General features: G+C 39.7%; 1 protein-coding gene across 1 annotated transcript in view; it reads right to left on the reverse strand.

Annotated features, from left to right (window-relative positions):
- Positions 1 to 278: 278 nt before the first annotated feature.
- furinb (furin (paired basic amino acid cleaving enzyme) b) overlaps positions 279 to 27,875 on the reverse strand; it is a 72,160-nt gene continuing 44,563 nt past the window's right edge. Inside the window, exons 7-16 of the mRNA XM_086074545.1 lie at positions 25,993 to 26,081; positions 23,878 to 24,050; positions 14,804 to 15,016; positions 11,499 to 11,599; positions 9,787 to 9,890; positions 8,163 to 8,280; positions 7,886 to 8,065; positions 6,402 to 6,529; positions 3,066 to 3,194; positions 279 to 1,303 (exon numbers count right to left, since the gene is read on the reverse strand). Coding sequence (XP_085930671.1) covers positions 633 to 1,303; positions 3,066 to 3,194; positions 6,402 to 6,529; positions 7,886 to 8,065; positions 8,163 to 8,280; positions 9,787 to 9,890; positions 11,499 to 11,599; positions 14,804 to 15,016; positions 23,878 to 24,050; positions 25,993 to 26,081 — 1,906 coding nt within the window. The 3' untranslated portion in view covers positions 279 to 632. The remainder of the gene's footprint in view (positions 1,304 to 3,065; positions 3,195 to 6,401; positions 6,530 to 7,885; positions 8,066 to 8,162; positions 8,281 to 9,786; positions 9,891 to 11,498; positions 11,600 to 14,803; positions 15,017 to 23,877; positions 24,051 to 25,992; positions 26,082 to 27,875) is intronic.

Here is a 27,875-nt window from a genome sequence, read left to right on the forward strand (position 1 = left end):
ATCTCAATTTCATTATATAGTCACTTGTAATGTAAAAGACAACAAGGTGAAACAGGAGAGATGAACCCTCCCGACACTTCAACCCGGGAGTTAAAGTGTCCTAAAACAGATTAACTCCTGAGGGTTAAAGTGTCCTCGGACAGATTAACTCCTGAGGGTTACAGTGTCCTAGGACAATTTAACCCGGGGATTAGTCTGTCCTAGGACATTGTAACCCTCAAGAGTTAATCTGTCCTAGGACACTTTAACCCTCAGGAGTTAATCTATCCTAGGACAATTTAATCCGGGGGTTAGTCTGTCCTAGGACACTGTAACCCTCAAGAGTTAATCTGTCCTAGGACACTTTAACCCGGGGGTTCATCTGTCCTCAGACGCTTTAAAGGGTTAAACTGTTCTGTTACACCGGAGCAGACTTTCATATTTCAATTGATATCAAATGTTTAGGAACACCCTGTACTTATGGCCTCAAAGTGTTTTTCAGACTGTATTTCCCATCTTGCTACCAGAACAGCATAGGTTAGTGATAAACTACAACATGTTGTGATTGACAAATTTGGGTTCTGGAATTGTGTCGTAAACCGAGGACCCCTGTATCTTGGGACCAGAAAGCCCATCACGACAGCAGGCGTCGGCTAGATGACGCTCTGCGTCTTGATGAAAGCTGTCCTTTCGCTGCGACTGTCCACTTCCTCGCTGTCTGATTCAGACTCGTAGGCGGTCATGTCCTCGTCTCCCCACACAGTGGGGATCCCCTTGTAACATATGCGAGCCTCCCTCTTCTGTCCTCGACCCAGGCCGAAACCGAAGCCCACGCGTCTGTCGGGCAGTTTGGTCCTGCGGCCAGAAGAAGCTCTGCCCGAGCGCAGTTGCAGTGTGAGAAAAACTCCAGCAAAGGCCGTCAGGATGAAGGCACAGCTGAGCACCGCCACGACGGCGGGAAGCGGAGAAGACGAGCCAGGGTCAGGCGGGTCCCCACCGCCTCCGCTTTTATCGTGGTCATCCGCCGCTGGATTCTCTCCTTCGGGATCTCCGCCAGCAACAGGAGATTTGCGCTGGACTTGTTGGTTCTGGTGCAGGCAGGAGGTGAGGACCAGGCGGCTGTGAGTGGGGCAGGACAGACAGTCGGCGGGCCCCGTGGCAGAGCAGGTGAGACAGCTGGGGTGGCACGGCAGGCAGGCTTGCACTGAAGACAAGTCCACCCAGTTCTCCAGAGACAGATTGAGGAGTTGCGGCCCTGACGTGAAACCGGGCGGGCACAACTTGACGCAACCTTGGAGGAAGAGGGAGAAGCCTGGGCTGCATTCTGTGGCATGAACGAGACAAAAAAAACACACACGCAGATGTTTTATCAATGGGATTTATGCAATTATTTAAAAAAAAAATCATGCATTGTCATTGGTCGTCCCATCTCCACATCTCCTTTGAATTGAATATGGCCCTGTTAGAAAAGTTCAAATAATGAGTTCATTGAATTTAATACTTTGGATTGGAGTCACTTTGGATTAATTTATAGTACGTGAATATTTTACAAACAAACTTAATTCAATTGTGTGTTACCAAATGAAGCAATTTTTTTTAAAAAGTTTGTCAACAATTCAATTTGTAATCTTAAATTAGTTAAACAATTCTCTTTTTGGAGTGTGAGTCACATGACACCGGGGAGGGAAAATGTTCAATTTGGAAATTTTCACTTAGGGGTGTACTCACTTTTGTTGCCAAGGGGTTTGTGATTAATGGCTATAAATTGAGTAATTTTGAGGGCACAATAAATGAACACAGATAACTTTTCATTGTGTCAAAGTGTCATTTCTTCAGTTTTTAGTGTAAATAATGCCATGCATATTTGGATGCTAGTTTGCTGACTTTGTCTATTAGGGGGATGGTCTGGAGTGTAACCGCCTTGAAAAATGAGATAGTATTTAATACATAGGATAGCTTGTGAATAACTTTCTGATTGCAGATGATGAGGTGAGAAATTATCCACTTTTACTTATTATTTCTAGTCTTGACTTGAAGTTTTTTGAGTAGCAAGCTGCTGCTCGCTGTGGAGTTTCAGTTACGTGATTGCTCAAGTGGCAAAAAGGTGTTCACTAAGATGACCAGTGTTGTTCCTGAGTGAGTCCAACGGACCCAAATTCATGGGCTGGTTTATATTTTGGGCAAATGGGAACTGAACATAGTGTATTTTGATATATATATAAAAAATAATCAAAATAGCAGAATCCAGGAGAATTCCTCCATACAATTAATTGTCAGCCTTGATATTCATCCCAGAATTACCAGACCCAAAGAGATTACATCTCATTGGGCAACGTTAAATTGACACAAACTTTTGAGCAGCACTGCATACAATATAAAAACTAAAGAAGCAGAAAGTAAATATAAGAAATATAAGAATAAATTACTGAGCAACATGAGGATGTGTAAAAAATCAAATTATACTAAACTACTAGAAAATAAAAATAATATGAAAGCTATCTGGGCTCTGATCAGTAAGGGCTCTAGAAGGCCAGTTATTATTTGATAGAAAATGATATATATATATATCAATAATATGAATTATGTTATTGATCAATTCATATATTTGTTAACGTTGGATCAAATCAAACAAAAAAAAACATTCCTGATCCTGAGAAAAATAGTAATATCAGTATTAACAGAATTAAAATTGTATTTATAATATTATTTTAGTTTGTTGGAATTTAAACGAGCATGCTAGAGAGAGTGCGGCCATTTTCCTGCCATCTAGCCCACATAGGCAGTTGCTTCTCCCTTCTACACTCTAAAAACAGTTGGGTCAAAAGTAACCCAATTATGGATCAAAAATGGACCGGTCCACTTAATGGGTCAATTTGACCCAACTTTCTGGGTTGTTTTATACAAAATGAGGATCTGACCAATATTTACGAGTTGTTTTACACACAAAAAAAAACTTTCTTGAAAGTTGGGTCAAATTGACCCAAGTAGAGGATTGGTCCATTTTTGACCCATAGTTGTTGTTTTTTTGTTTTTTTAACCCAACAGTTTTTAGAGCGTGCATGATGGCCCGTGTGTAAACATCTCACCGATGCAGATCTGCTGGGCATCAAACGTCTTGCAGCTGTTGTTGGAGGGCCGAGGGAAGTCCGACGACAAGGGGCTGACCACACTGGAACCCGTCCCCCACAGAGTCAGAGTGAACTGACTCAGCACTCCTGAAAGAGAGTAGAGGGAGGATACTGATGAGAGAATTTTAAAACGTCTCAGAGAGTAAACAAGTAGTTGCGTTCATAGTATTAATATTTCAAAACTGCACTGAGAACATTGCAACTTGTACTCCGCCAAAGAAAGTGAAGAAAAAGCAAGGTAATTGTTGGTTTCAACTCAAAAAACAAGAGTTTTGATTGATTGATTTAACTGGATGATGGTCTTGCCATTCCTTAAGGCTATCGTTTTGTAATCAAAGAGAACGATAAGCGATTTTTCAAGTCGATATTCATTTTCAGTAAAAGACAAAATATTAGCATAACAAAAAATCTTTTAATTTTAAACATAAAAATAATTCACATCTTTGTTTAAAATGATAACAAAAAATCGTCAGCTAAATTGAAACCTAAGCAAGTAAATAGTTCCCTAAAGTTTTCTATTGTAAATAAAGTTTTCAAAAATTTTAACAGAATTTCTTTCTTTCTTAAAAAAAAAAAAAGTGTAGGGAGTTCTCAGCGTCAGCATATATATATATATATATATATATATATATATATATATATATATATATATATATATATATATATATATATATATATATATATATTATTTTTTTATAAAATGTTAATAAATCCATAAATGGAAAGTTCCCTGTATCTCACTGAGTAATAAATGCATGCCAATGTCGCTAATTTATTTATTTTTGTCAGGGTTTGTAAAAGGTTTTAAAAGATCTTCGCAGGCAGTGAAAAATGGTGAGAATATGTTTGAATCGAAATGTCTTTGCGACAAGTAAAAGCTGTCAGTTAACATCTTACAAATCCTGATGAAAACCCTAAATTAGCTACGTTTGCAAGCATTCACCGCTTAGTGAGTTACCAGCTTTATCGACTTTCAGATTCGTAAAAAAAAAAAACGATAATTGAACCAGCCAATAATCGGTCTATATCACTGGGGGAAAAAAAGAAAAAACCCCTCTGAATTTACTTAATTTGAATGTGTACATCGTTCCCACACAATAATTTTGTGTTTATCTGACATTATTTTCTCTCTCACTTGCTTATTGCTCGTCACATCCAAATATTGAAATTGTGTTAAGATTGTTTAAAAGAATCATGTTGATTCAACACATTTACTGCAACATCAATGTATTATGTGTGTAATAACCAAAGTGATTCAATCACAACCAGGAAACGCTTTTGAAATGAATTAGTCCAAACTGATTTACTAATGTGAATATAGCATAATTGTATGATGTAAGAAACAAGAGCAGCTAGCTTACTGCTGTGTTTGGTTAGCACATATAACGAAGCACAGTCTTCATTTATGTTTTAGTTTAGCAAATGTTAAGCTCGTGAAGAAAAATGCAGACTGCCACGTTTGAAAAGGAATAACACATTTGATGCATTTCCTTTCATGTTTTGATTTGGAATAAGTGTGCAGCGTTCCCAATGGATTTGGGCGTGCGGACGTAAAAGCTATTTCAAGGATTTTGAGCTTTTCTCACCGATTATTCTATGCTATTATTCTGAACACAGCTTGAGCTCCTTGCAACTGTTTGAGGCCAGAAAAATCATATTGCTGTCACGCCCAGCCGCTCTCAGTAAACGGCACTGAGGCTCTTTTGGGCTGTAGTATCAGTGTCAAATGTATAAATAAATAAAACGATTGGCACACATAAAGCATAATTTCACACGCTGGGGTGGAATATTGCTGCTGTTGATAAATTCTGTGGAAATAAGGTGGGCTCTTCTTTTAGTCAGTGCCATTTTTTGATGCAAAACAAAATGTGTTGTGAAATGTGTAATCAGGACACAGAGGAGGAAGTAAATATGTGTTACGTGATAGTGCTGGATTATTTCCTCTGAAAAGGAGGAATTTTAAAAAGGTTCCTATGGCGGATGAGAACATATTTCAGGGCAGGTGGCAAAATGTGGCCATTTTCAATTTGACATATTGTCAGAAATATCATGCAGCCACACTCTGTGTCTTCGTGCCATAATTCCATATTCCTTACTTTTGTAGGTGGACGAAAAGGTTGGGCATTGTTGCAGATAATAACCCACTGACTGCCCTTCAACAGACAATATCCCAGTCGGGAAGATAACAACACGTTGGCATAATGCAACACGGCTGCGGTTGTTATTGCCTGACATGCAAGGAAAGGCACAATCTTTATTTCTACATAAGAAAACGGTAGGCGGCAAGCTTGGAAAGGTGGTGCTGATTAACTGTGATATACACAAAAGCGACATGAAAAATAGAAGATCTGACGAGCATGAGAAAACAAGACAACAATCGCCCAATGAGGCAGGAAATAATATTATCATGTGTTCCATCTCAGGAGGCAAAAAAGGTCAGTCGGTAGATATGTTTCAGTCAATACAAATAAGAGTCGAATACAAAACTTCTTGCTGCCTCAATTATCATAATGTGTTGCTGAGAGATTTGTACTCCGTGTACATACATAATAATGTCTACTTTGAGGCTAATATTTTCCAGGATTATGCAAAAAATTAGTTCAACAACACTTTGTTGATAGGCGGCACGTGGTGACCAATCGCCCGTTTAGTTGAGCTGCAAATCCAGACAAAAACATGGTACAGCCCCGTCATCCAAATTTGTCCTCTATATAACACATATGATATGAAAAATAGTTTTAGACAACCTTGTTAATTATTCTGATTTATTTTGTGTTTTAATTACAAGATTTAATGGCTGTTAGCAGGAGAGAGGTTTTGTCTTGAATTTGTGTGCGACTTCACAACGAAGTCCACCCGTTGCTTTTTACTGGCTTGTTGCCATAGCACACCGCAGATAGAGTTAAGGGGGGGTTCAACATTTCACAGTATTTTTTTCCTCCCTTCTCTTAACAGTTCAACCTTGGGAGATATACGTGTTCTACTGTTGTGAAGTGTTTCATCCAATCGTACTCTATTTTCTACCGTTTTTTTTTTTCAGGGTGTGAGCTGACTTCTGGTGAAAGAGGAGACATCTCCCGAATTGGTCACCAATCAGTCATGGAGCATATATGTTAAGACAAAACAACCACTCAGATTGAATTACGCTGCCACGCATGTTTTTGGAATGTGAGAGGAGGTAAGAGTACCTGGAGAGGAAAAAAAAAAAAGCCCATGCATGGCCGGTCCACAAAGGCAGGTTCGAACGTCGCGCTGTGATGCAGCTAATTGACAATGGACGGCAATTAGGCTTACCGTAGTCATGGTTATTAGCGGCAACATTTTCTATTTCCAAAGTCCATTCCCCTTGAGGATCCTCATCCCACGAGTGGGTGGTCATGAAGGCCCAGTCGTTGAAGCCCTCAGTGGAGAAGTCGTTGGGTCTGCAAGAATAGCAATCGTGTTACTTTTGTCTGCATCAGAATGAAAAACAGGAGAGCGAGATAGAGAGCGATGAAACCAAAATAAGCCACATAAATTTAGACCTTTATTAACATTACATCTAATGAAACTTTTCTTACTCTTTCCAATATGTATTCAAATTATCGAGTCCTGCCTGACAAAAGGTCACCATATGCAAATACACATGCATATACACGTTGCATTCCGTTGAGTGGTTATTAACATTCTCCAAACCTTCATTACTAATATAGATAATAAAGAATTTATGGTTGGGATTTTCATAGATTAACAGAAGCATTTGATACGATAGATCATATCATATTAATGAATAAGAGAGATATGACATGAGAAGTTTAGGATGTCAATGGATGAAAAGTTATTTGGGTAAGAAATATCATTATTTGCAGTTCAACAACATACCAACAAAACTGTTGAAGATCACTTGTGGGGTTCCCCAAGGGTCTGTGCTATGCCATAAACTTTACATATTGTATGTAAATGATATCATATACTGTGTCTCAAAACGACTTACAAGTAGTTTATGTTATATGTTAATACATAAAACTTCATTAAAAGATTGTATTTTAATATATTTCATTTAGGGGTGTCAAAATTAGTGCGATCATTTTGAGTTCATTTAAAGTTCCTCTAACACCACACATTTTTTTTAACGCACAATTAATGACCGCCCTTACTTGGAAAGCCTGTACTGGGGGAATTCACATCCAAGTCCAAATTCGGCAGTAATACATTTAATAATAATGCATATTTTTGTGTATTTGTATTATACAATTTTAAAAATGTGCAAAATTTCACACGTTACTTCGTTAAAGATGGCTCCTAATATGAAAAAATGCACTGAGTTGTCACCAATGTCTTACAAATACAATTATGCCATCTAGTGGCAGATAATTACCTCAACAGTCAACACAAATCACACTCGTTTATTACCGTACAGTACATCTTTTTAATGTTAACTAAATTTTAGGAATTTTTATGAAACGACTGTATCAATGACTAAAATATATATATTTCTATTAGTTTTAAATTGTTTCACTTTTATGTTAAAGAGTATGAAAACGACTTTATTGTACATTTCATAACAGATATAAAATTTGCGATTAATCGCGAGTTAACTATTGAAGTCATCCAATTAATTACGATTAAAAATTGTAATCGCCTGTCACACCTAATTTTATTACTTACTATCTTATCTTACCATCTAAAAAAACCCAACCCATTCACTTAGATAGCTGTTTGTTGTGAAATGCATCAGTTCCATTCGGAATGAAAAAGAACCCTGGACTGACCAGTGCGCAGAGTGTTTGATTGTGTACCTGGGAAACAAGAGGGTAGAGCGCGTGCCCAGTGGACTGACGAGATGAATAGCCAGCTTGCCTCTCTGGTTGTGGAGCAGAGTGAGATGAGCCTGAACGTGCTCCACAGAGCTGACGTATTCAGGCCGTCCCCAGCAGGCATCCACGCTCTTACTGAACATCAGCCTGCTCCCGATGTCTCTGCAGATTTGACAAGACGGCTTAATGGTGCGTGTCTACACAAATCAACGTGCCACTGCTGAGGGGCAAAATGGTGACTGATGTGTTCAACGCTCACCTTGGTTCTGTGAGCATTGCGTGAACACACTGGTGCTGTGGCCCCACTCTGGTCCAGTTTTGCGCTAAAGCCACCATTGCTCCAGCATCCAGGAGTCCGTATCCGTATGAGTGGCTCACTGTGGGATTTAGGGTTACCCGAGTCAGCTAATGACAACAAGCTGGATAGATAAATGTGTGGATGGTATTTTTATTTATTTATTTTCACACTGACCACCAGAGGTACTATTTGAACTACTGTATATGTATACAGGTAATTATGACCTCAGCTAATTAACAAATCAGTCAGCAAACATCAACAGCTAACAGAGCACGAGCTAGCTAACATGTTTTTGGCAGCAACAGAATAAAACTGCATGTGCATGTATGTGTGTGTTTAGAAGTTAATTTAGTAAAAGATAAGAAACACAAGAGAATAGATGACGTTGGACAGTAAAATCTATCGCAGGAGTGGCCAAGTTCGGTCCTCGAGTGTCACTATCCAGCCCGTTTTCCATGTCTCTCTCCCAACAAGTCCTCCAACAAAAACGACCATATTGGTCGTTTTACCAAAATACCACCACATATTGTGGTTTAGCGACCTCTTTCGGCCATGTTCTATCAGCCATGTTAAACAGCGAAAAAAAGCAATGGGAATCGAACCCGTGTTGACTGGCCGGAAAATAAACGATTATCTTACTGAGCTAACAGGCTGGTAATGATCTGTGTGTTTTTAATGTGTGTGTGTGTGTTGACATGTATGTCTATTCGCTGTCAGACTAATAGTTGGGGTCAGAAAAAGGCACACGTTGACCACTGCTAGAAAACATGTTTGTTAACAACACAAGGGTTAGGGTTCAATCATTGGCCAAATAGCTCATTCAGATAAGCACTTATCTGACAGACCGGGTTCGAGTTTCGCTTTTGTATTTTTGCGCTATTTAACATGGCTAATAGACGTCGCCAAACTAAAATACGCAACACTCGGTCGTAATTTGGCACCTTTTCAAAACGACCTACGTGGTCGTATTTATTGGAGGACTGTCTCCTCCCTCCTTCAGCGCAGCAGAATCTAATAATCAGCTCATCAGCAAGCTTTGCAGAAGCCTGATGATCCTGATCATGAATCAGGTGTGTTACTGGAGAGAAACATGGAAAACAGCCTGGATAGTGGCTCTCGAGGACCAAACTTGGCCACCCCTGATCTATCAGTTAGTCAGAACAGAATAATAATTGTGCAGGTTATTTTCCTCTACAAAACCAAATTATTTCGGTCTATTTAAGTAATTAATTACAAGTGCATGCTTAGTTTCTATTGAAATATCAGAGGCACAAATAAACTGCAATAAACACCCTTTTAACCATTAATGGTGATTTAGCAGGAAAAAAACTACAAGTTCAGGGATTTTCTTGTCTTGACTCTACAGATAAAACTCTGAGAATACTCAGCCTATCATCATCTGTGACAGTAACATATAGACTGTAAAAAGTCTCCAAACACCAAGACAAATCGTTTCAAATCTTTCCCCACCATTATTGTGACCAATTGTACCTGTACTGTTACGAGAGGAGGATAGTAAATGATGCAAAACGGAGCTTGGGCTACACAAATAAGTGCAGTCAGTCAGTCGGTCGGTCAGTACTACCTCTGCGTCCAACTCCATTGGTCTTCCAGTCTCCTGCGCTGAGACGTTTGGGTCGGGCCGTTCTCACCACCAGGTGCTGCATGTCCCTCCAGGTCAGGTTCATACTGCCGAGATGTGGGAAAGAGACTACTTCATCTTCATGCCACGCATCAGTAAAAGTAATTTAGTTCTCGTCATTTATTATGAGCTGCCAGGCTTTCGCTGACCTCTGACTATACAGCAACACAAAAGAAGCAGTGTGATGAAGCAGAAGTCTGTAGCCCTTGGTGAAATATAATTCAGCGCGTTACAAAGGAAAGAGGGAATGTTTTTAGAGTACTAAAGCAAGATAAAGACAAGAGCCTGAGGACAATGCCAGTTAACCATGACAATTATACAGTTTGGCTGTATGGTTTTAACACTGGCATTAAAGCTCAGTAAACACAATAAAAGAGTTGATACAATATCAAGGTTGAATGTGTCGAGACGTCTTAGGAATGACTGAGATGTAAGGTGGTCAAAAAGGAAGCCTTTACTCTGTATTAACTATACTTGATGTTCTGTAAAACAAAGTAGTTAAATGAAAAGGCTATTACAATAGCAACACTATGGGCACATCTCATATGGACAAGGGTCCCCCCCATTATTTCAATGTCACCTCAGACAGTAGTGCAGGAGCAAATGACGGAGTAACGGAACAGCAGAAAGCCAAAACGCTTCCTTTTGAATGAATCCATCTGACATGTAGGGCAAATTTATAGATGAGATTACAGCGCGATAAACTAGAGCACTGTCACAGATGACAGTCTGTCGTCGCCGGGTTTGAAAAATGCCTTCTTGGCCTTTCAACCCGGCTCACACAAACATCAGGGAAAACATGATGGGTGTGATCTTTGACGAGGCCTGGCGCCGCCCCAGTTCAGATACATTTTGATGTTGACATGATTACTGGTCAGCCATAAGAACAAAAATTGATTTCAGTTTGGATAAGATCAGTGAGTGGTAGAACGCTCAAAACGAAATTACACAAATGATCTACCACTTCAGCCATGTCAGATGCTTTTTGATATCAGGCGTGTTCTTGCTTAAACATTAGATGAAGATACATTTGGCATCTCAAATTTGGCTGACAACATTCTTACGGTTAGAATGTTAAAATGTGACATTAATTGGATGAGGACGGTTCTTCATTGTTAATTGGGCAATTTTTTCCCCCGACAAGAAAGCGCAAAGTAGCACAGTCAAAATGGCATCATTCTATTTTCTCCGTATCACCGCTGCTGCGTCTGCACTAAAACAGCCCTAGTGAGTTTTTTTCAGGGTTTCAGCTAAAATCCTGCCAGCTAATTACTACAATGGGAACGAGAAGCATTATGTAGATAGGGGAAACTTAATATGCACAAGATGTGACAAACGACAAGCCCGTGATGAAACGCGTTAGAATCGCTGACAGCAATTTGAGCAATAACGGGAGGTAATCTCTAGTTTAAGATGTCACTATCAGCTTGTAAGATATTCTGATGTCTGTGAGGGATAAAGTCACTAATTTGTCTGTCCAATGAAGTGATTATAAAAAGATCCGTTTGCTGGGGGAACAACTGGGTCGACGCCGTGTGCACACAAATATTCACATCTACCTCTCAGCCTGCAGTGAACCATACTAAATAACATTAAACATTAGATTTGCCAGAGGGCTGGCTTCATGCTTGCAGAGGAAGAATGAGTTAACTCACTTGGCCTCCAGTGCCAGAGCAATGATCCCGGCGGCCAGTGGCGCCGAAGCCGACGTTCCTGTGTGCGAGTCGGTGCACTTCTGCCTGAGGTCTGTTGTCACCTTCCAGACGGATGGGGAAATGGAGAGACACATTTAATTTTACACTTCGAGTATTCCACTTAAGTGTGATGGAAATTCCCAGTGAAGGATGTTGAGTGTTAGACATTGAGGGCCAGGGAGACAAAGGAGATCCTTTTATGAGTTACGGGAAAGAAAATGGAAGCGTCAGCTTGTTTTTCAGTCTCGTGTCTAGCAATGGAATGATACAGCTACAGACAGTGAAGGCAATGTGGGTAAAAAAGACAAGTTTTTGCTTTGTTATTGGGAAAAGTTATGCAGTGCATACAGATGATAATGCAAAAAAAAAAAATGCCAGAAGACAATATTCTTTTACTCTTCTGCTTGCAGGCAGGTCGGCGTTGCAAATGCCTTGCCTCGATAAATAAAGGTTAAATAAATAATACATTTTGTTTAATTAACCAAAATGCTCATGCTTCACAAACAAACTGCTTGTTGTGATGTATTTTATATAATACAATACACTGCCAGTCCAAACCTTGGACACACTTTTTAATATTTATGTGATTAACGTGTTTTCACTGGTCACAGTTAATTCACACATAAAGCGTTGTCAAGCTCATTATCTTGAGCCACGCACAAACAACAGCTATTATACCATTCAAGAATAGAAGTGATTTATTTAGACGAGGATACAATGGAACCGTTGAGCTTTGGAACCTTCCATGCAACCTGCCAAAGGAACAAATAGCTTATTCGAGATAACTTTTAGGATCTGATAAATCAGTGTTTATCAACCACTGTGCCGCAGCACACTAGTGTGCTGTGAGATACTGTCTGGTGTGTCGCGGGGAAATTGTCCAATTCCACCTAATTGGTAACAACAAATTAATTCGTTCACTGAAGCAACTCTGTTCGCTCCCAGCTGTTTTACTGGATTTTGCCTGATTTCACAAGGCCCACAAAATATTGTGTTCTATTGCCATAAAAAAATGGAACCTACCAAAAGAAAGATTAGAGTCTCTTCTTTCATCATGAAGTATATTTCTATATGTTTCCATTTTGCAGAAATTAGCATTAGAATATAGCTAAATTGTTAGCTAATCTGTTTAGAACTGTGGGTGAGCTTTTTTCAACATGGCCCTGGTTGATGCTGCCACCTGCTGGCCGTTTTTGTAATAACTACCATTTCCTCAACTGTTCTCAGCAGTTCAGAGGCTGCATCACCTCTATGCTCTACCATAAAAACAAAACAAAAACATATAAATACGTCTTTGGGACACTTAAAACATTTACAATATAACTTATTTATACGTTTTTGGGAGCAAACGAGTTAATTATTATCCACAAATTTAGTGTGTTGTCGAGTAACTAAAAAAAAATCCTGCAAAATCGCACTTACACGCAACTTTGTCTAAACACGGCAACTTTCCCGCAACAAATACATTTGAAAAATTCTCGTTTCACTTCAGTTTTGGGTTATTTCATTCAAAATAGCTTCGCGGACAGTAAAGGAAAGCGCTCACGTCGAAGCTGAACTCACGAAGAAGAAAGCTACACAATACATCCTGTTTCAGACGTTTGACATTGACCGCAGAGAAAATGCTAAAAGCTAAGACGGTTTGGAAAATGGATGGATGGAATCACGGCAAATTAAATGACCGTGCAAACCAATATCCGGACTTTCTGCACGAAAAGCGGTGGTGAACTAGAAGTCGTCCTTCGACAAGCGTTTCACGAGTGCTGGACACGCGAAACGCGTGATGGTGTCGAGGTCTGTCAGGAGCACCGAATGAATTAAGGTGATGCACCAAAATGACATTTTTGGGCCGAAACCGAAAACCGAAAATCAGTAATGCTTAGCCGAAAACCGAAACAGCGGGAAAAAAAAGAAACCAATTTTTTATTATCATTGCATTTATTATAATTCATTAAAATTATAAAATTATTATAAAATATTTTGGCACGGGCATTTTAACAAAGCACAATATAAATTGAAATGCACAGACATCAGAGACATGTTGGCGAATGGTACGTTAAACACCAAACGAGGGGAGAGCAACTGAGCATTTTCTGGCGGTGCAATTGCACTTTATAGCCAATGTACAGTACTTCGCACCGGCGGGCACGGATGCGTGCGGTTCGGTGACGCATTTGTAGGCTATTTGGAGCGGGACAGGGTGCGGCACATTTAAAATCGACACATTAACATATTCACCAACCTTTTAAAAAATAAATAAATGTCTTCGCACCAGCCAATCGGCTTTGGGAATGGACTGCAAAGTCACACACGGCGTCCTGTACAGATCACCCGGAGATAGTGGTAAGTGTTTACTTGTTTAATAAAACTGTTGATAGCAATAGTGCTAACATTAGCTAAAGTATTCAGCACGGCCACCAGAAAGAATGCAAGTGAAAAAGTGGAAGCGCTCGAGGGGCTCTCATCAAAGAAAAAAAGGAAGGCGCTGCAGGAGAACGAGTGACTCACCTGTAGTACAGTACTCGACAGCACTCTCTTCTTTGACATAGTTTAACAAGCGACCCTCTCGTTCTCCGGTGTGCACAATGAAGCTGCCGGTGCTCACAAACGGCAGCGAGCAGCAAGGCGGACACTCACTCCCGTGTTTGGTGTGTAATTCAAACAGGCACTTGCTTGCAGCATCTTTGATTTTTTTTTGCTTGCATCACCACAACATCCTCTTTCGACCATATTCTTTCGGCTTGAATTTTATTTCGGCCGAATGCCAAAAATGCATATTTTTGCCATTTTTGGTTGACAATTTTCAGTGGCTGTAGATTCGGTGCATCGCTAGCTACTACTGTCATTTTTCAAGAATAAAAACATTGTGATCTCTGGCGAAGAGAAACGTAATGCTACCAGCACAAAAAGAAACAAAAGGCAGCATCTATTTGTTTTGGCCGCCTGCCGCATGTCTCTCCTTGGAAAGGATTGATAGTCATCGGTTCCTTGTCCCTGAGGCAAGCGTTTCCTGACAAGTAGCTTCAAGGGGGCATGTTGCGCATTCTCAGTCATTGTCAGCTTTGCTTCCTGTGTGTTACACATCAGTCACTCCGTTTCTGACAGCGGGGAGATTCCCCTAATGCGTGTCAATGTTAAAAAAGGATTGATTTCGGATGTAAGCTTACAACTTGAAATACAACGCATCAATGCGCTGACATTTCAACTGTTTTCTTGTTTCCTTTCATTCCAGCGTGGGTGTATGGAGTGTATTTGTGTCTACCTACTATCTGTTTTTCCCCAGGGTTTCCGGAGCTGAAGGTGGTGGCGAGGGTGGACGAGCAAGGCTCGCTGTACCACGGCACATTTCCAGATTGTGTGGTGCTGCTGATGGACAAAGTGTAGATGCTGTTGGTGTAGCCGTCGCAGTTGCAGTTGTCCTGCTCCCTGCCGCCGTTTCCTGAGGCCCACACAAAAATGGAGCCCAGTCCACCGCGTCCCTGAGGTAAAGAAAGAATGGACACTTAATTCCAAATGCGCAACAGTAATGCAGAGAGACAGCGGATTATGTCCCACTGCTCAAATGTCTTGTTACTGTACACGACGTCTCTCAGTATAACTCTTTGTATTTTCTCATGGAAGGCAACGTGTTAAAAAGAAAGGGGGGGGGGGGTGGATACCAAATCTACTAGAGGTAGGGCTTTTTGAGTTGTTGAAATGCATACATTTGCACCTTTTTTTAAAATTTAAAATAACTAATTTAATACATTTCGTTTCATCCAAAAGAAATGTGCATAATTATAGTGTTTCAAAGAATCTTAATTATTTTTTACATTTAAACATTTATACCAAATACATAAATAAATAAATAAATACATAAATAAATGATCATCCTACTGCACAGTGCGCATGCTGCACTCCAACTTCAAGTTTTTGCCAACATAAATAAAAAAATAAAAACATATTATTATAAATATATATAATTCCGTTTGGTCCAAAAGGAACTTACATAATTATAGTGTTTCTATTTTTTTTTTTAATTGGTCTTAATATTTTTAAATGTGTAAAATAATGTACCCAAAAATAAATGAGCGTCCGACTGCACAGTATATAAGCTGCACTCCAAATTAAATTACATTTCTGCCAACATAAATAAATATGTATTATTATAAATATATATTATTATAAATTGTGTTTGGTAAGGAACTTACATAATTAGTGTTTCAATTTAAAAAAAAATTGGTCTTATTATTTTAAATACAAAAATAAATAATCGTTTGAATAATCGTGATTTCAATTATTGCCAAAATAATCGTGATTATTATTTTTTCTCCATAATCGAGCAGCCCTATCAATGGCAAACGATGGCTGCCAATGAGCCCGCTTTGCTCCAATCTCCTAAAGCACAAACAGTAGATCACCCCATTCAATCTCATTAAGTGTACACTTAACAAGCAGGCTAACAGTCGTGAGGTGATTTATGTCTCGTAATAAGAATATGACCGAAGTAACAAATCATGTACTTCCATCCACCCATTTTCTGAACCACTTGCTGAAACCCATCCCAACTGTCTCCGGGTGGTAGGCGGGGTAGACCGAGAACTGGTCACGAGCCAATCGCATTGCACACACAGACAAACACTCACAAACACACCTATGAACAATTTAGACCTCTGCACTGCGAAGCGGATGTGCTACAAGTCGGTCACCGTGCTGGATTATGTTGGTCATTTCAATCAGTGCAATATTATTGTTTTATTTTATTATAATTTTGAAGACACACCATGAATTTGATCTCAATCTGAGCTACAACAGATCAAATAATCTTGACTGATTTTGTTGCCTTCGCGCACTGGCTATTTTTGATTTTCAGAACAAGGGCGGAGCTACGTGATGACCAGGGATGGCCATGGCACTCTCTGGCCACCCCCAGCCGGGTGATCATTTGAATACCTGTGACTCTCATTCCATTTACACGTGGATGCGGTACCCTGAGATGCCTCGATACTCTGCCGCAATTCGTTGGTGTTAACTACACATTTAAAGAACAAGTGATCTCAATGCAGTCTAAAGGGGACTATCTTTATGAAAAACAATTTGATTCTTACAGTCAAGTGAATCAACATCGTTGCTTTCATGGCGGTGATTTATTGTGGTTTTTGATTTGATTTAAGTAAATGGGCCATCAATCACAGCATGCAAAAAGTTGCCGGTGACAATCATACCAATGGCTTTTAGCTAGCAAATGCAAAAATCAGTGCGAGGGATAAAGGCAAATAAAATAGTATTGATGTTGCATTTTACGTCGACTAGATTCTGCTTGTATGTTGAGCAAGGTTCTGCATATGTTAAGGACACCTCACACCTTTGGCCAGCGAGATGTTTTATCCCCCTGGCCCCCGCACTGAAAAATGTTTGCCTACGCCCCCGTTTCAGAATCCATTTTTGAAATGTCCCACTCTAAAAGCACAGAGTGATGTTGCCCTTTCATACACTGATGACCTGTTTTCTCTCCAGATGCAGCCTTGTAATAGCTGCAGGTCTCTATACCAGCTTTGTCCCTTTTGGCCATGATGGAATAAAAGAGAGGGAACGGGCCCATCTGCTGTCAGCACTCAACAACTTTGAAATAACCTCTGTGAAAATGTCCTTTTTGCTTGGAGGTATGTACTACAGGACGGTCTTCTTTTTAAGACAATCTTATCTGCTCATCTCTATTATATGATGGCAGTTGACCATACAATCAAATTTATACCAAGCACTGAAGACACGAGGTAGCATAGAATCGCTGGCTATTTGTTTATACATTTAATGTAAAAAATACACATCCATTGACTGGCAACAACATTATAACCAATCTAGTAGGATTCAATACAAGAGCTCTAAAATTAAAAACTTTACAAAGATAAACAATGCTTAGTTTTGATGAGACAATAGCAAAGTGATACTCAGTTAACAAAAAAGTAGTTTACAATGACAGGCTATTATTCTACTTTCCAGTGGTGGAGAAATGCACTGGATCATACCATTTCTAAATATTCCAATATTTTGACATTCTTGTTAGGACAGGGTATCGATTCTAATTGCCTCAATCGATTCGATTTCAATTCACAAGAGTTAATTTCTATTTAATTTTGATATTTCCCTGATTCAATTCGATTTAACTCCACAAACTCCCCAAACATTGAATTCCACATGCAATTTTGCGGAGGATATAACTGGTTAAATCATTTAGTGTTTTAATCACTTAAGTGTGACACAAACATTGGCATCAACAAGGATGAGATGAAAATATTTTCATAATTCTTATTCAATAATTGTAAAAATTAATTAAAACGATTCAAATTGTCTTAAATTACAAGTCAGGTTTTTCATAAATGTAAGAAAATACTTTTAAATTCAAGTGAACAGCAAATGTCAAGAAAACAGTAAAAAAAAAACTCAGCTTTTGAAATAGTATTTTCTTATAAATTTATGGGAAAAGGAGATCATGGTTTTATGAATCGGTATCAGGCTCGAAAAGGAAAAATCTATTTGATATCGATTATTTGATTTTTTTAAAACCCAACCCTAATTCTTGTGGAGATAAATGTTGTTCAAATGTAGATGTATTAACAATTAAATAAATGACCCCAAAAAAACTGTCGTAACTTTACAATCAAAGAAAGTTGAAATGTAAAATGTCAAAATAAAACGTTTGGCCCAAGTTCAGACGTCAAACACAAAATGTTACTGTTGGGCTATTAACTGACCTGTGTTCTGCTCTGCGCACACACACAAAATCCCTCAACAGCAGATGGACAACGTTAAAACACATCATTGCCTTGGTTTATAATAAAAGAAGCGCAAATACAGTGTGGTTGAAAATGTACAGGACAGGATTAATGCAGTGCAGCCCTATAAAATCCAAACAAGTGGTGGGGTGAAATGCAACAGCCCTTTAAAAATAGTAGAATAGAAACATATAATACAGTCTGTGGACATTTTGAAATATTATACACTTGCACAGTTAAAGTAGAGTGGACGGAAAAAGCCCGGTATGATTTATTAAAGGTTTGTGCTCGCACAAACTTGATTGCTCACACAAACAAATGTGGAAAGCTTCTCTTCTAACCAAGTGTCCGCACGATTGTGTCTGCCAAACCAGCAATATTGCTATGCAATTTATTTCACACGTTCTGGAAGGAGTACATGCAAATGGAAGAATTTAGCATGCTCATTGTGATTGATCAATCCTGAGATAAATTGTGATTTTGCACAAACCAGCACTCACAGAAGTGCCAGCGTTGCTCCGGGAAAATGAGAGGTGGCGGGGAGAACTTTTCTGCTTGGGCAAACATTTTTTCTAAATGCCCAAAACAAAAAAAGTCATTACATATTGTCTGCTCAGCAATGCCATTTTGGAGCTTCTGAATGATCTAAGGGCTGACTCGGAGCCAGTCACAGTCCCCTGTAACAAAACACCTTTCGTCTTTCATTCCATTTCCTTCTGGCTCGAGTTCTGGTTCTGGCTTCTCACAGACAGTTTTTCGAGAGGGGGGGGGGGGGGGGGGTATGAAAGAGTATGAAAACCTAGATTTGTTTTTATTGTTCATTTAGAACAGATATAAAATTTGTGATTGATCGTGAGTTAACTATTGAAGTCATGCAATTGATTACAATTAAAAATGTTAATCGCCTGACGTAATTTTAAAAAAGGACTTAAATTAGAAGCGTCAGGCAAATAAATAAATAAATTAATCGCATTACTTCACTAGTTAACTCACTATTAATCACAAATTTTATACCTATTCTAAATGTACAAATAAAAATGTTTCTAGGTTTTCATACACTTGTTAATAAAAGTGGAAAAAAATGTAAAACTAATAGAAATAGCTAAAATGAATTTTGACTGAATTTTTGTGATTATTCATGAGTTAACTATTGAAGTCATGCGATTAATTACAATTAAAACTAAAACCAAACTAATTAATTGTAATTAATCTCATGACTTCAATAGTTAACGCACGATTAATCACAAATTTCTCCCTAGGTTTTCATACTCTTGTTAACAAAAGTGGAAACAAATGTTAAACTAATAGAAACAGTTCAAATGAATTTTTGACGTCTATAGCCGTCAATGGCAGCGATATGGGCGGATACAGGATGATACAGGATCGGATGATAGCTTTCTTTTCTGTCACTAAATTACATCACTACAAACTTCATTCTGTGCTTTGATGTTGATGTCTCTCCATGGTGAAATCCGTCAAAGCTACCAAAAGCGCTCCCTCCTCGCCTCTCCCCGCCCGTCCTCCGCCTCCCTGTCCCCTCTCCCTCGTCACCCTTCCTCCTCCTCTCCCCCTCTCCTTGCGTCCCTGCCGCTGCCCCCTGCCCTTCTTGTCGTCCCCTTCCCTCCTCCCTTCCCCCTCCCCGGTACGCCTTCCTTCCCCTCCCCTGGGCCGGGGGCTCCATCCATGGCCCGGGTCTCGGTGCTATGAGGGCCGGCGGGGGTGGCTGGGGTTTGGTGTCGTGCCCGCCCCGCTCCGGTGGGCGTCCTGACACCTCGGGCGGGACCCAGTATCCGGGGGGCGAGCCCTATCGCCCCGCCGGACGGGTCCCATATGCCCGCCGGGGTCCTGGTGGGGTGGGTGGGGTCTTGGTGGGCCGGTGCGCCTCCTGCCCCCGCCCGGTTGGGGAGGGCCCCGCTGGTCACTCCTCTTAACTCACTACACTAGGTTTGCACAATACACTTTTATAGACATATAGGGCACATAACACACTTTGGGGGGTGGGGTAGGGTGGAAACACCGTCTTCACCCTACAACTCCCCTCCAATTTTAATACACCACACAACTTGTGGGTGGGGGGGGGCGTGTGGGGGTGCCATCGGTTGGGGGCCGCAGTATAGAGCAGTACTTTTTTCTAGGTTTTCATTCTCTTGTTAACAAAAGTGGAAAAAAATGGTAAGCTAATAGAAAAAGTTTAAATGAATTTTTGACGTCTAAAGCCGTCGCTGGCAGTGAATGAGTTAAATACGCTTGTCGTCACTCAACACTTTTCAGCTGTTGTCAACATGCATCTCCGCATATCATTTAGTTTGTTTATATTCCAATTACTGCAGCAGTGCTCGAATCCATCTATTGTTCTGCATGAATGGATGCTGCTCTTTGGGGCATGCTTCATTTCGCATGAGCGAATTTGCCTGCACTCTTCAGTTCTTGCAAATGGCCCAAAAATATATTAGTTTCCCTTACAACTTTCAAGGACTAGTCATCGGACACAAAGCTACCATGCGCAGTTGAGGACCAGGTCAGGTATGCAATTTTGTGACATTTTCACTGTCAAAAATTGGGGAGAGAACAAAAAAACACGACCATTTTAGGCACTTTTTTTTGCAGTAGTAATTGTGCGGATACATTATGCTATAGTGCAAGGACGGATAATTCATTTTCCAGAGGGGCCATGTGAGAAAATGGTTGTCGAGGGCAACACCAGGCGAACCACAATTGTGTTCAGCATGAATTTAATGTCTTTATATAAAGCGGTGAATTGTATTGTTTAATTAAGATAGCGCTTGTTAAACTTATTTATATGGCACTTTTTAAAACGCAGTTACATAGCAGTGCGTGCGCGGGTAGATAAATGTAGTGCAGGATCTGGTAGTTGATTCTAAATTTTATTGGATGCCAATGGCGGGATGCAAGAACAGGGGTAATGGGTAATGGCTGGTTCTTCTGTACTTTGGATGAGCTAAAAGCGTTTCACAGAAGACTGACTTAGGCAGGTGTAGAGGGAGTTACAGTAGTCCAACCGGGAGAAGATAAATGTGTGGATTAATTGTTCAAGAACCAAATGGGGAAACATACGTCTTGTAATACTCTAATTAGGAAACAAAATCATAAACGCTTAACAGTCATATTGAATTTACAGGAGACTGTTGATACACTTTTTTTTTCACTTTTTTTTTTTTTTTTAAGTGGATGTCAACCATAAACATTTCTTGACAATAATATGTTATATGTGACCTCATTAGTCTAAACATGACATTCTGATTAATATTACATTTGTGGAATATGAGTTAAGCAGCAAAATCAAGTCGTTTTTATCCATCTCAAGGGCCGGCCATTTTGCGACTTGCTGTTGACTGAAGAGGACATTACAGTTGCTCAGGGCTCAGGCAATGACCAATCACAGCTCACCTGTTTTCTGAAGCTGAGCTGTGATTGGTCGTTACCTGAGACCTGAGCAACATTGATGTCGTTTTCACTCGACAGCAAATGGCTGCCTTCTGATATCCATAAAAACTGCCAGATTTTGCTGATTAACTCATATTCCACTAACGCAACATTAACCAGAATTTCATATTTAGAGTAGTGGCGCTGCATAGAACATTTGGGTTGACTTCCCCTTTAAGCTACTAAAAGTTGGCATCATTGAAGTTGCTATTCCTCGTTTGTACTGCCATTGCACATCAGAATAAAATAACTATTTACAAAAACAATAAAAGCACAGCACAGTTTGCATTTTATTTTGACTTCATAAAAACTTTGCTACGTCTGCTCAGAGACTGTGGACAGGTGTGATGTGGTTATTATAACCAATTAGTCAAGTTATTGCACACTGTAAAAAATAAATTATATATATATATATATATATATATATATATATATATATATATATATATATATATATATATATATATATATATTATTATTTATTTTTAACATGTGTGTATGTGTGTGTGTGTTTCCTATACAGTTAATTTGATAGCGCTCTTCTTTGATTGACTGCACTGCTTAGAAGCAACTTGCAGTGGCGCCGTCGACGCAGTCACAAGCAGTTTGTGGCCTGAAGAAGACCGATAACCACCTGATGCCCACATCCATGCAATCAAAGAAATTCAGTCAAACAGCCAGCCTTATTATATATACACTACCATCTGATGATTGGTCACCACAGAATCGTTTATTCTGTGTGATACAATAAACAGGATAGAAGAATACAACACGCTCAATTTTAAAAATACAGAAAAAGTTTAAAGCTGTATGCGCATCTTGTTATTGGGCAACATGAGCACACAGCTCTGTACAGTGTCAGGTTTATTTCCTTGTTGAATTTATTGCTGGATTACACTGGATCCCACAGGTCTGATGTAACCCATTTGATATCACGATATTGACTAGGAATGGGCGAGTACCGATACCAGGTATCGTATCGGGTGGATACCAGACTTTATTTCAAGGTATCGGTACGCACAACGGCGCGTCCTCTTATGGCCGTTTTACGATCAGGAACTAAAAACTAGAAGAATAGAAAAACTAATTCAAACACTAAAAAGTATAAAATACGTTTTTCAATACTTTGTCCTTCACTCCCAAAAATGTATAAGTTTTTTTAATGCTAGAACATACAGAAGGTTTTGAAGTTTTGCAGGTGGCAGCAGAGTATAATAACAATGCATTAGATTTATATAAAGCTTTTTTGGACACTGAAAGATGCTTCACAATGGGTGCATTATTCGTGCGCTCACACACTCACATTCTGGTGGCGGTAAACTACTTAAGTAGCCACAGCTGCCCTGGGGCAGGCTGACGGATGTGTGGTTGCCAGTGTGCGCCTACGGCCCCTCCAACAACCACCAAACATTAGCACCTTCCATACACCAGTGTGATCAGCACTGAAGGCAATGTGTGTGAAGCGCCTTGCCCAAGGACACAACGACGCATGAGTCGGGGAGAGCGGGGATCAAACCAACAATAAACCTTCCGGATCCTGGACAACCGGCTCTACACCCTAAGCCACGGCCATCACGTATAAGAGATCAGCCAGGGTCATGTTGCAACAAGCTCTTTATGCCAGTGTTTTCAACAGGTTTGTGAATAATGATGAAACTTAGCTATATTCTAATGCTAATTGCTGCAAAACGAAAACAGATACAAATCTACTTTTTTTTCCCCGATGAAAGAAGAGACTAATCTTTCTTTTGGTAGGTTCCATGTTTTTATAGCAATAGAACAGGATATTATGTGGACCTTGCAAAATCAGTCAAAATACAGTAAACCAGCGAAGGGGGTTGCTTCAGTGAATATGGCTTTGGAGTTAATTTAATGCAATTTTAGGGAAAATGCTATAATGGGATATATTGGTCTTTTTTTATAATTATGTCATTGCTTTTTTCTTTAAATTTGATTTTACTCTAGAGTTGAATACTCAAATGGTATTGTTCTGAAAAACAAACAAACAACTGGTATCGAACATCCCTAATATTTACATAGCTAGCCTGCATAGTCCAGAGAACAAACATTATACTTGTTGTTCCACACATCTTTAAAACATATGAAAAAGACCTCCAAGCCGGAGGTTATGTTGTCTGACTGACCTTGGTGATTCCCTGCTGGAAAGCCTCCTTGGCTAGCTTAGCAGGGCCGTCCAGCGATTTGCCATCATCTTCTGGACCCCAGCTGGCACTGTATATGTGGATGTACTGGGGGTTGAGACCAAGAGAGTGGGCCTCCACCACATCTGTCACCTCCCCATCCAACATACGGACTCCTGATGAATGCACACACAGAGCAGCCCAGCGGTTAAACATGTGAGAGAGGATAACGAACAGCAGCATAAATTACACCTTCAGAAAGAAGAGATGTTAAAAAATGAGGAAGAAAGCCCCCATGACTGCCTGTAAGAACAGGAACACACAGTGGGATGGAAAAAAAGAATTCACAATTTTAATGAGCGCATAAATGAGCTCATAAATGATGATCTGACGGACAGCCAACTGAAAAACAACCTAAGAGTTCAGAGAGTCTGCACCAGAATGCTGTGCCCACAGGGTAGAAGCAAAACGACACATTTAATCACACCTCAACACGCCACTGACTGGCCGTTTGATGTGAGCAGCCTCAGATCAGTCCAGTGAACATTAATAGCAGTGGAGAGGTGTGAAATGAACCAGCTTCAAATGAAGTCTATTACGGGGACTAGAACAGCGACCTGAGACAAGACTGACATCCACATTACAACTTCAATAATCGATTCCAGACAACCCGCTGAGTCCCTGCGGCAGGGCTGTGCACACAAATAAGTAGTCTCACTGCAGGTGGGAAATTTGGCTTGCAAAGTTTGAATGCCAAGTAGCAAAGAAAGACACAGAAAAGATGTTTACTTGGTCATCATTATGTGCAGACTGGGTTGCAGCAGCACGAAGCATAATTACTGTTGTTACAATTTGTTTACTTCCTGCAGCTCAGTGACACAAACACTGCTGTGTCAGTCCCCAGGAACGTCACTAAATCAGAAGACGGGTGTAGTACCGCAGATGAATGTGTGTTTCTAGGGGGAAAAAAGATGCAGGAGCAAACATTAATTGAGCCAATAATGTCAACTGCAGCGTTAAGCGCTTATCACTTATCATTGCTCAGCAAGGATGCAACCATTAAAGTGTCCCTTATTGCACTCGTGAACATACCGTAGCAAAACACAGCAGCTCGTTAGCAAGCTCAAAGGACATGAACAAATTCATAGAGGATGAATTCCTGAAAAACAAGGCCAATATGTTGCTCCATGGGGAAACAAATGGTAATGAAGACAAAGAAGGAGAGTTTTGAGTAACATCTGGAATGGGGCTGATTCAAGCTCCTCAGGGCCGGCATGCAGCATACGGCTGGCTTCTATCATGCAAATTAACACATCATTTGATGCCAACATGTACTACAAATCTCCTTCAATCCATTACAGGACTTTTTTAGAAGCATCTACAAAAAAATGAATAAAACATTTTGAATACATTAAAAAAGTCTAAAGTCAAGCAACCCAAAGGTCAAATTGGAGTTCAACCAAAACTTTCTGGGGAAAACATGCCTCCAAGGTCAAACCATCATAACTTGTATTTATTTATTTTTTTGTCTCGCTAGCTACTCAGCCCAATATTCATCCTTTCATGCATCCTTTTTTTTTTTTGCACCACTTATCCTTTTGTATCGAATTGACTTTGGTGAGAAGCAGGGTGCACCCTGAATTGGTTTCCAGACATTTACAAGGCAGACGTAGACTGACAACCATTCACACTCACATCATACCTTTGCAAAATCGCCTGTTTTTGGAAATGTGGGGTGCAATTGGAGAAAACACGCTCACACCGCACAGCTGCCCATATCAATTTAAGGGTGCATTGCGGACTTTAAAATGTTCATGTTAAAGATTTTTCTACATCGTGCATACTCCACCAATGCCCAGATCAGTACAAAGAAACCTGACTTTTTAACTGCGACTGCGCCTATCTGCTTGTATCTTACCTTCTGTTGACCTGATGAAATTGCATATAATGCTCTGTACTTTATATACGCATCACACTATTGTTGAAGTCTGCTCATATTTGTACTATCCTATTATTCTTTGAAGTTTGATTTACAGTAGACCTTGCGTGACAATACCTGAAAGAAGACAAGATAAATGAGAGAACATCTAAAAATCCTTGTTATTACGATGAACTCACCTCCAATTTTAGCATTATAGGCTACACCAACGCCACACACACCATTGTTAGCTGCAGCTGCAACCTCTCCTGCACATCGAGTTCCGTGTCTAAGAAGAGGGCAGAAATGAACGTCCATGAGTGGCAATTCACAAACGATGTTTTCAATGGAATACTGAACAATTAAGGTCCATTAGCCTTGAATTGAGATTGGAAAACCAGAGTGTTAGTTGTGAAGCCCAGAAAGCCTGAAATTCCTCTAATTGATTATCTTTTTATTTGAGGAGACCAAGAGGATCTAGAGTACAACATCCTTTGCATCTAACAGCATTTGCAATTAGAGGTGTACCATAATGAGCAGATTCAGGCATACAACTTGTTCTCTGTTGTATGCTCCATCAAACTGTAATAGGTTTTTAGAGAGCCAGCAAAACCAAGGGGAAATCGGGAAAAAAAGCATGCAGAGACGAATAGATTTTTATGCCAAACCCATTCACGTTACGGATGAATGCACCGCAAACTAAAACTGCATTTATTATTAAATATAAGAATATGGCGTGCTTTTAATCGGACACTTAAGTATGCTTTCCTATATTTATACTACACGTTTTATAATGTATATACACCAAGTGCTCAAATGTTTTCAAATGCAGATTCATCAATGAAACAATGACGACTGGATTATTATTCATCTTAATTATTTGTTAGCATGACGTTTTGGACAATCCTACAATTTTACAGTTCACTGTTTTGCATAAATGGGACTGATACGGAATGCAAGAATAAGAGCTTCTGAGATATCCAATGCTGAATGTTGGAAAAGCAGGACAGGCGTTTCATGCCCAACACACACTTCTTCTACATGCTGCATTAAAAGCAACGTGGCTGTCCATAAAGTATTTTATAGGCCACACCAGACACTGGTGATGACTTATTATATACTGGTATTCAATTTTCTGATTCCAGGATGCTGGTATACGGTGTAAAATCGCACTGAGTAACAAAGCGCCTAGTGCTGGATCTTTTTTCTATGACAGGATTTTTGTGCAACGCACTCTTGGGGAAGACCCTTTCTGTTCCAACATGATGTGCTCCAGTGCACAAAGCAAGATCCATAAAAGATTTTCAGAGCAGGGCATTGAGTGCCATTGAGATGTCTTTATCTAGAATGCACATAGAAGGCACTGTGGATTCAGTACACAAGATCACCACCCAGAAAGATGGAATCAAAGCTGTAGTTTTTTCCCCCCCCTGCACACAAAGTAACATTCTGGATGGTTTGTGGGTGTGAAACAGAAGTTGTTGTCTGAAAACAGTGGAAATAAGCTCAAGCCACCTCGACTGGATGAGTGCTCTAGGATATAGATGGATGACTTCAGTGACCTCTGACCTAAACTTTTCTTGGGAAAGTTAAGTTTTGATTTGATTTGCCACTACAATACTATGCAAAATAAGCAGATACGGTAACTAGCGATGGCTAACGTGGCTAACTTCATATCAACAGTAATCCAAATAAAACATGTATCACCAGTATTATCATGATATTGATAAAATAAATGTAGCCAAATACCTTTTATTAGTTGTGCACACAAGGAAAATACTAATACTAAAACTAGTAAAATAAAAAAATAAAAAATGAAGCTTTAAAAAAAAAAAGAAAAAAAAAACTAACAGATCTGCTCCGAAAACTAATTAAAAACTAGCTAGATAAAAAAAAAAACTAGCTAGATAAAAAAACAACAACAACTAAGTATATAATAATAACCCTGGCAAAGAGATATAAGAAATTTCCATCCTACAGTGCAGTTATAGGGCAGCCCAACTCACCAACTGCTGCACTATCTACAGCACTGCCATCCCTACACATGCACGTGCAGTATGACCGCTCCTACTACAACCCAAAG

This window comes from Leptonotus elevatus, chromosome 4 (genome assembly GCF_054856555.1).
Source record: "Leptonotus elevatus isolate MCC_2025b chromosome 4, RoL_Lele_1.0, whole genome shotgun sequence".
Classification (NCBI taxonomy): domain Eukaryota; kingdom Metazoa; phylum Chordata; class Actinopteri; order Syngnathiformes; family Syngnathidae; genus Leptonotus; species Leptonotus elevatus.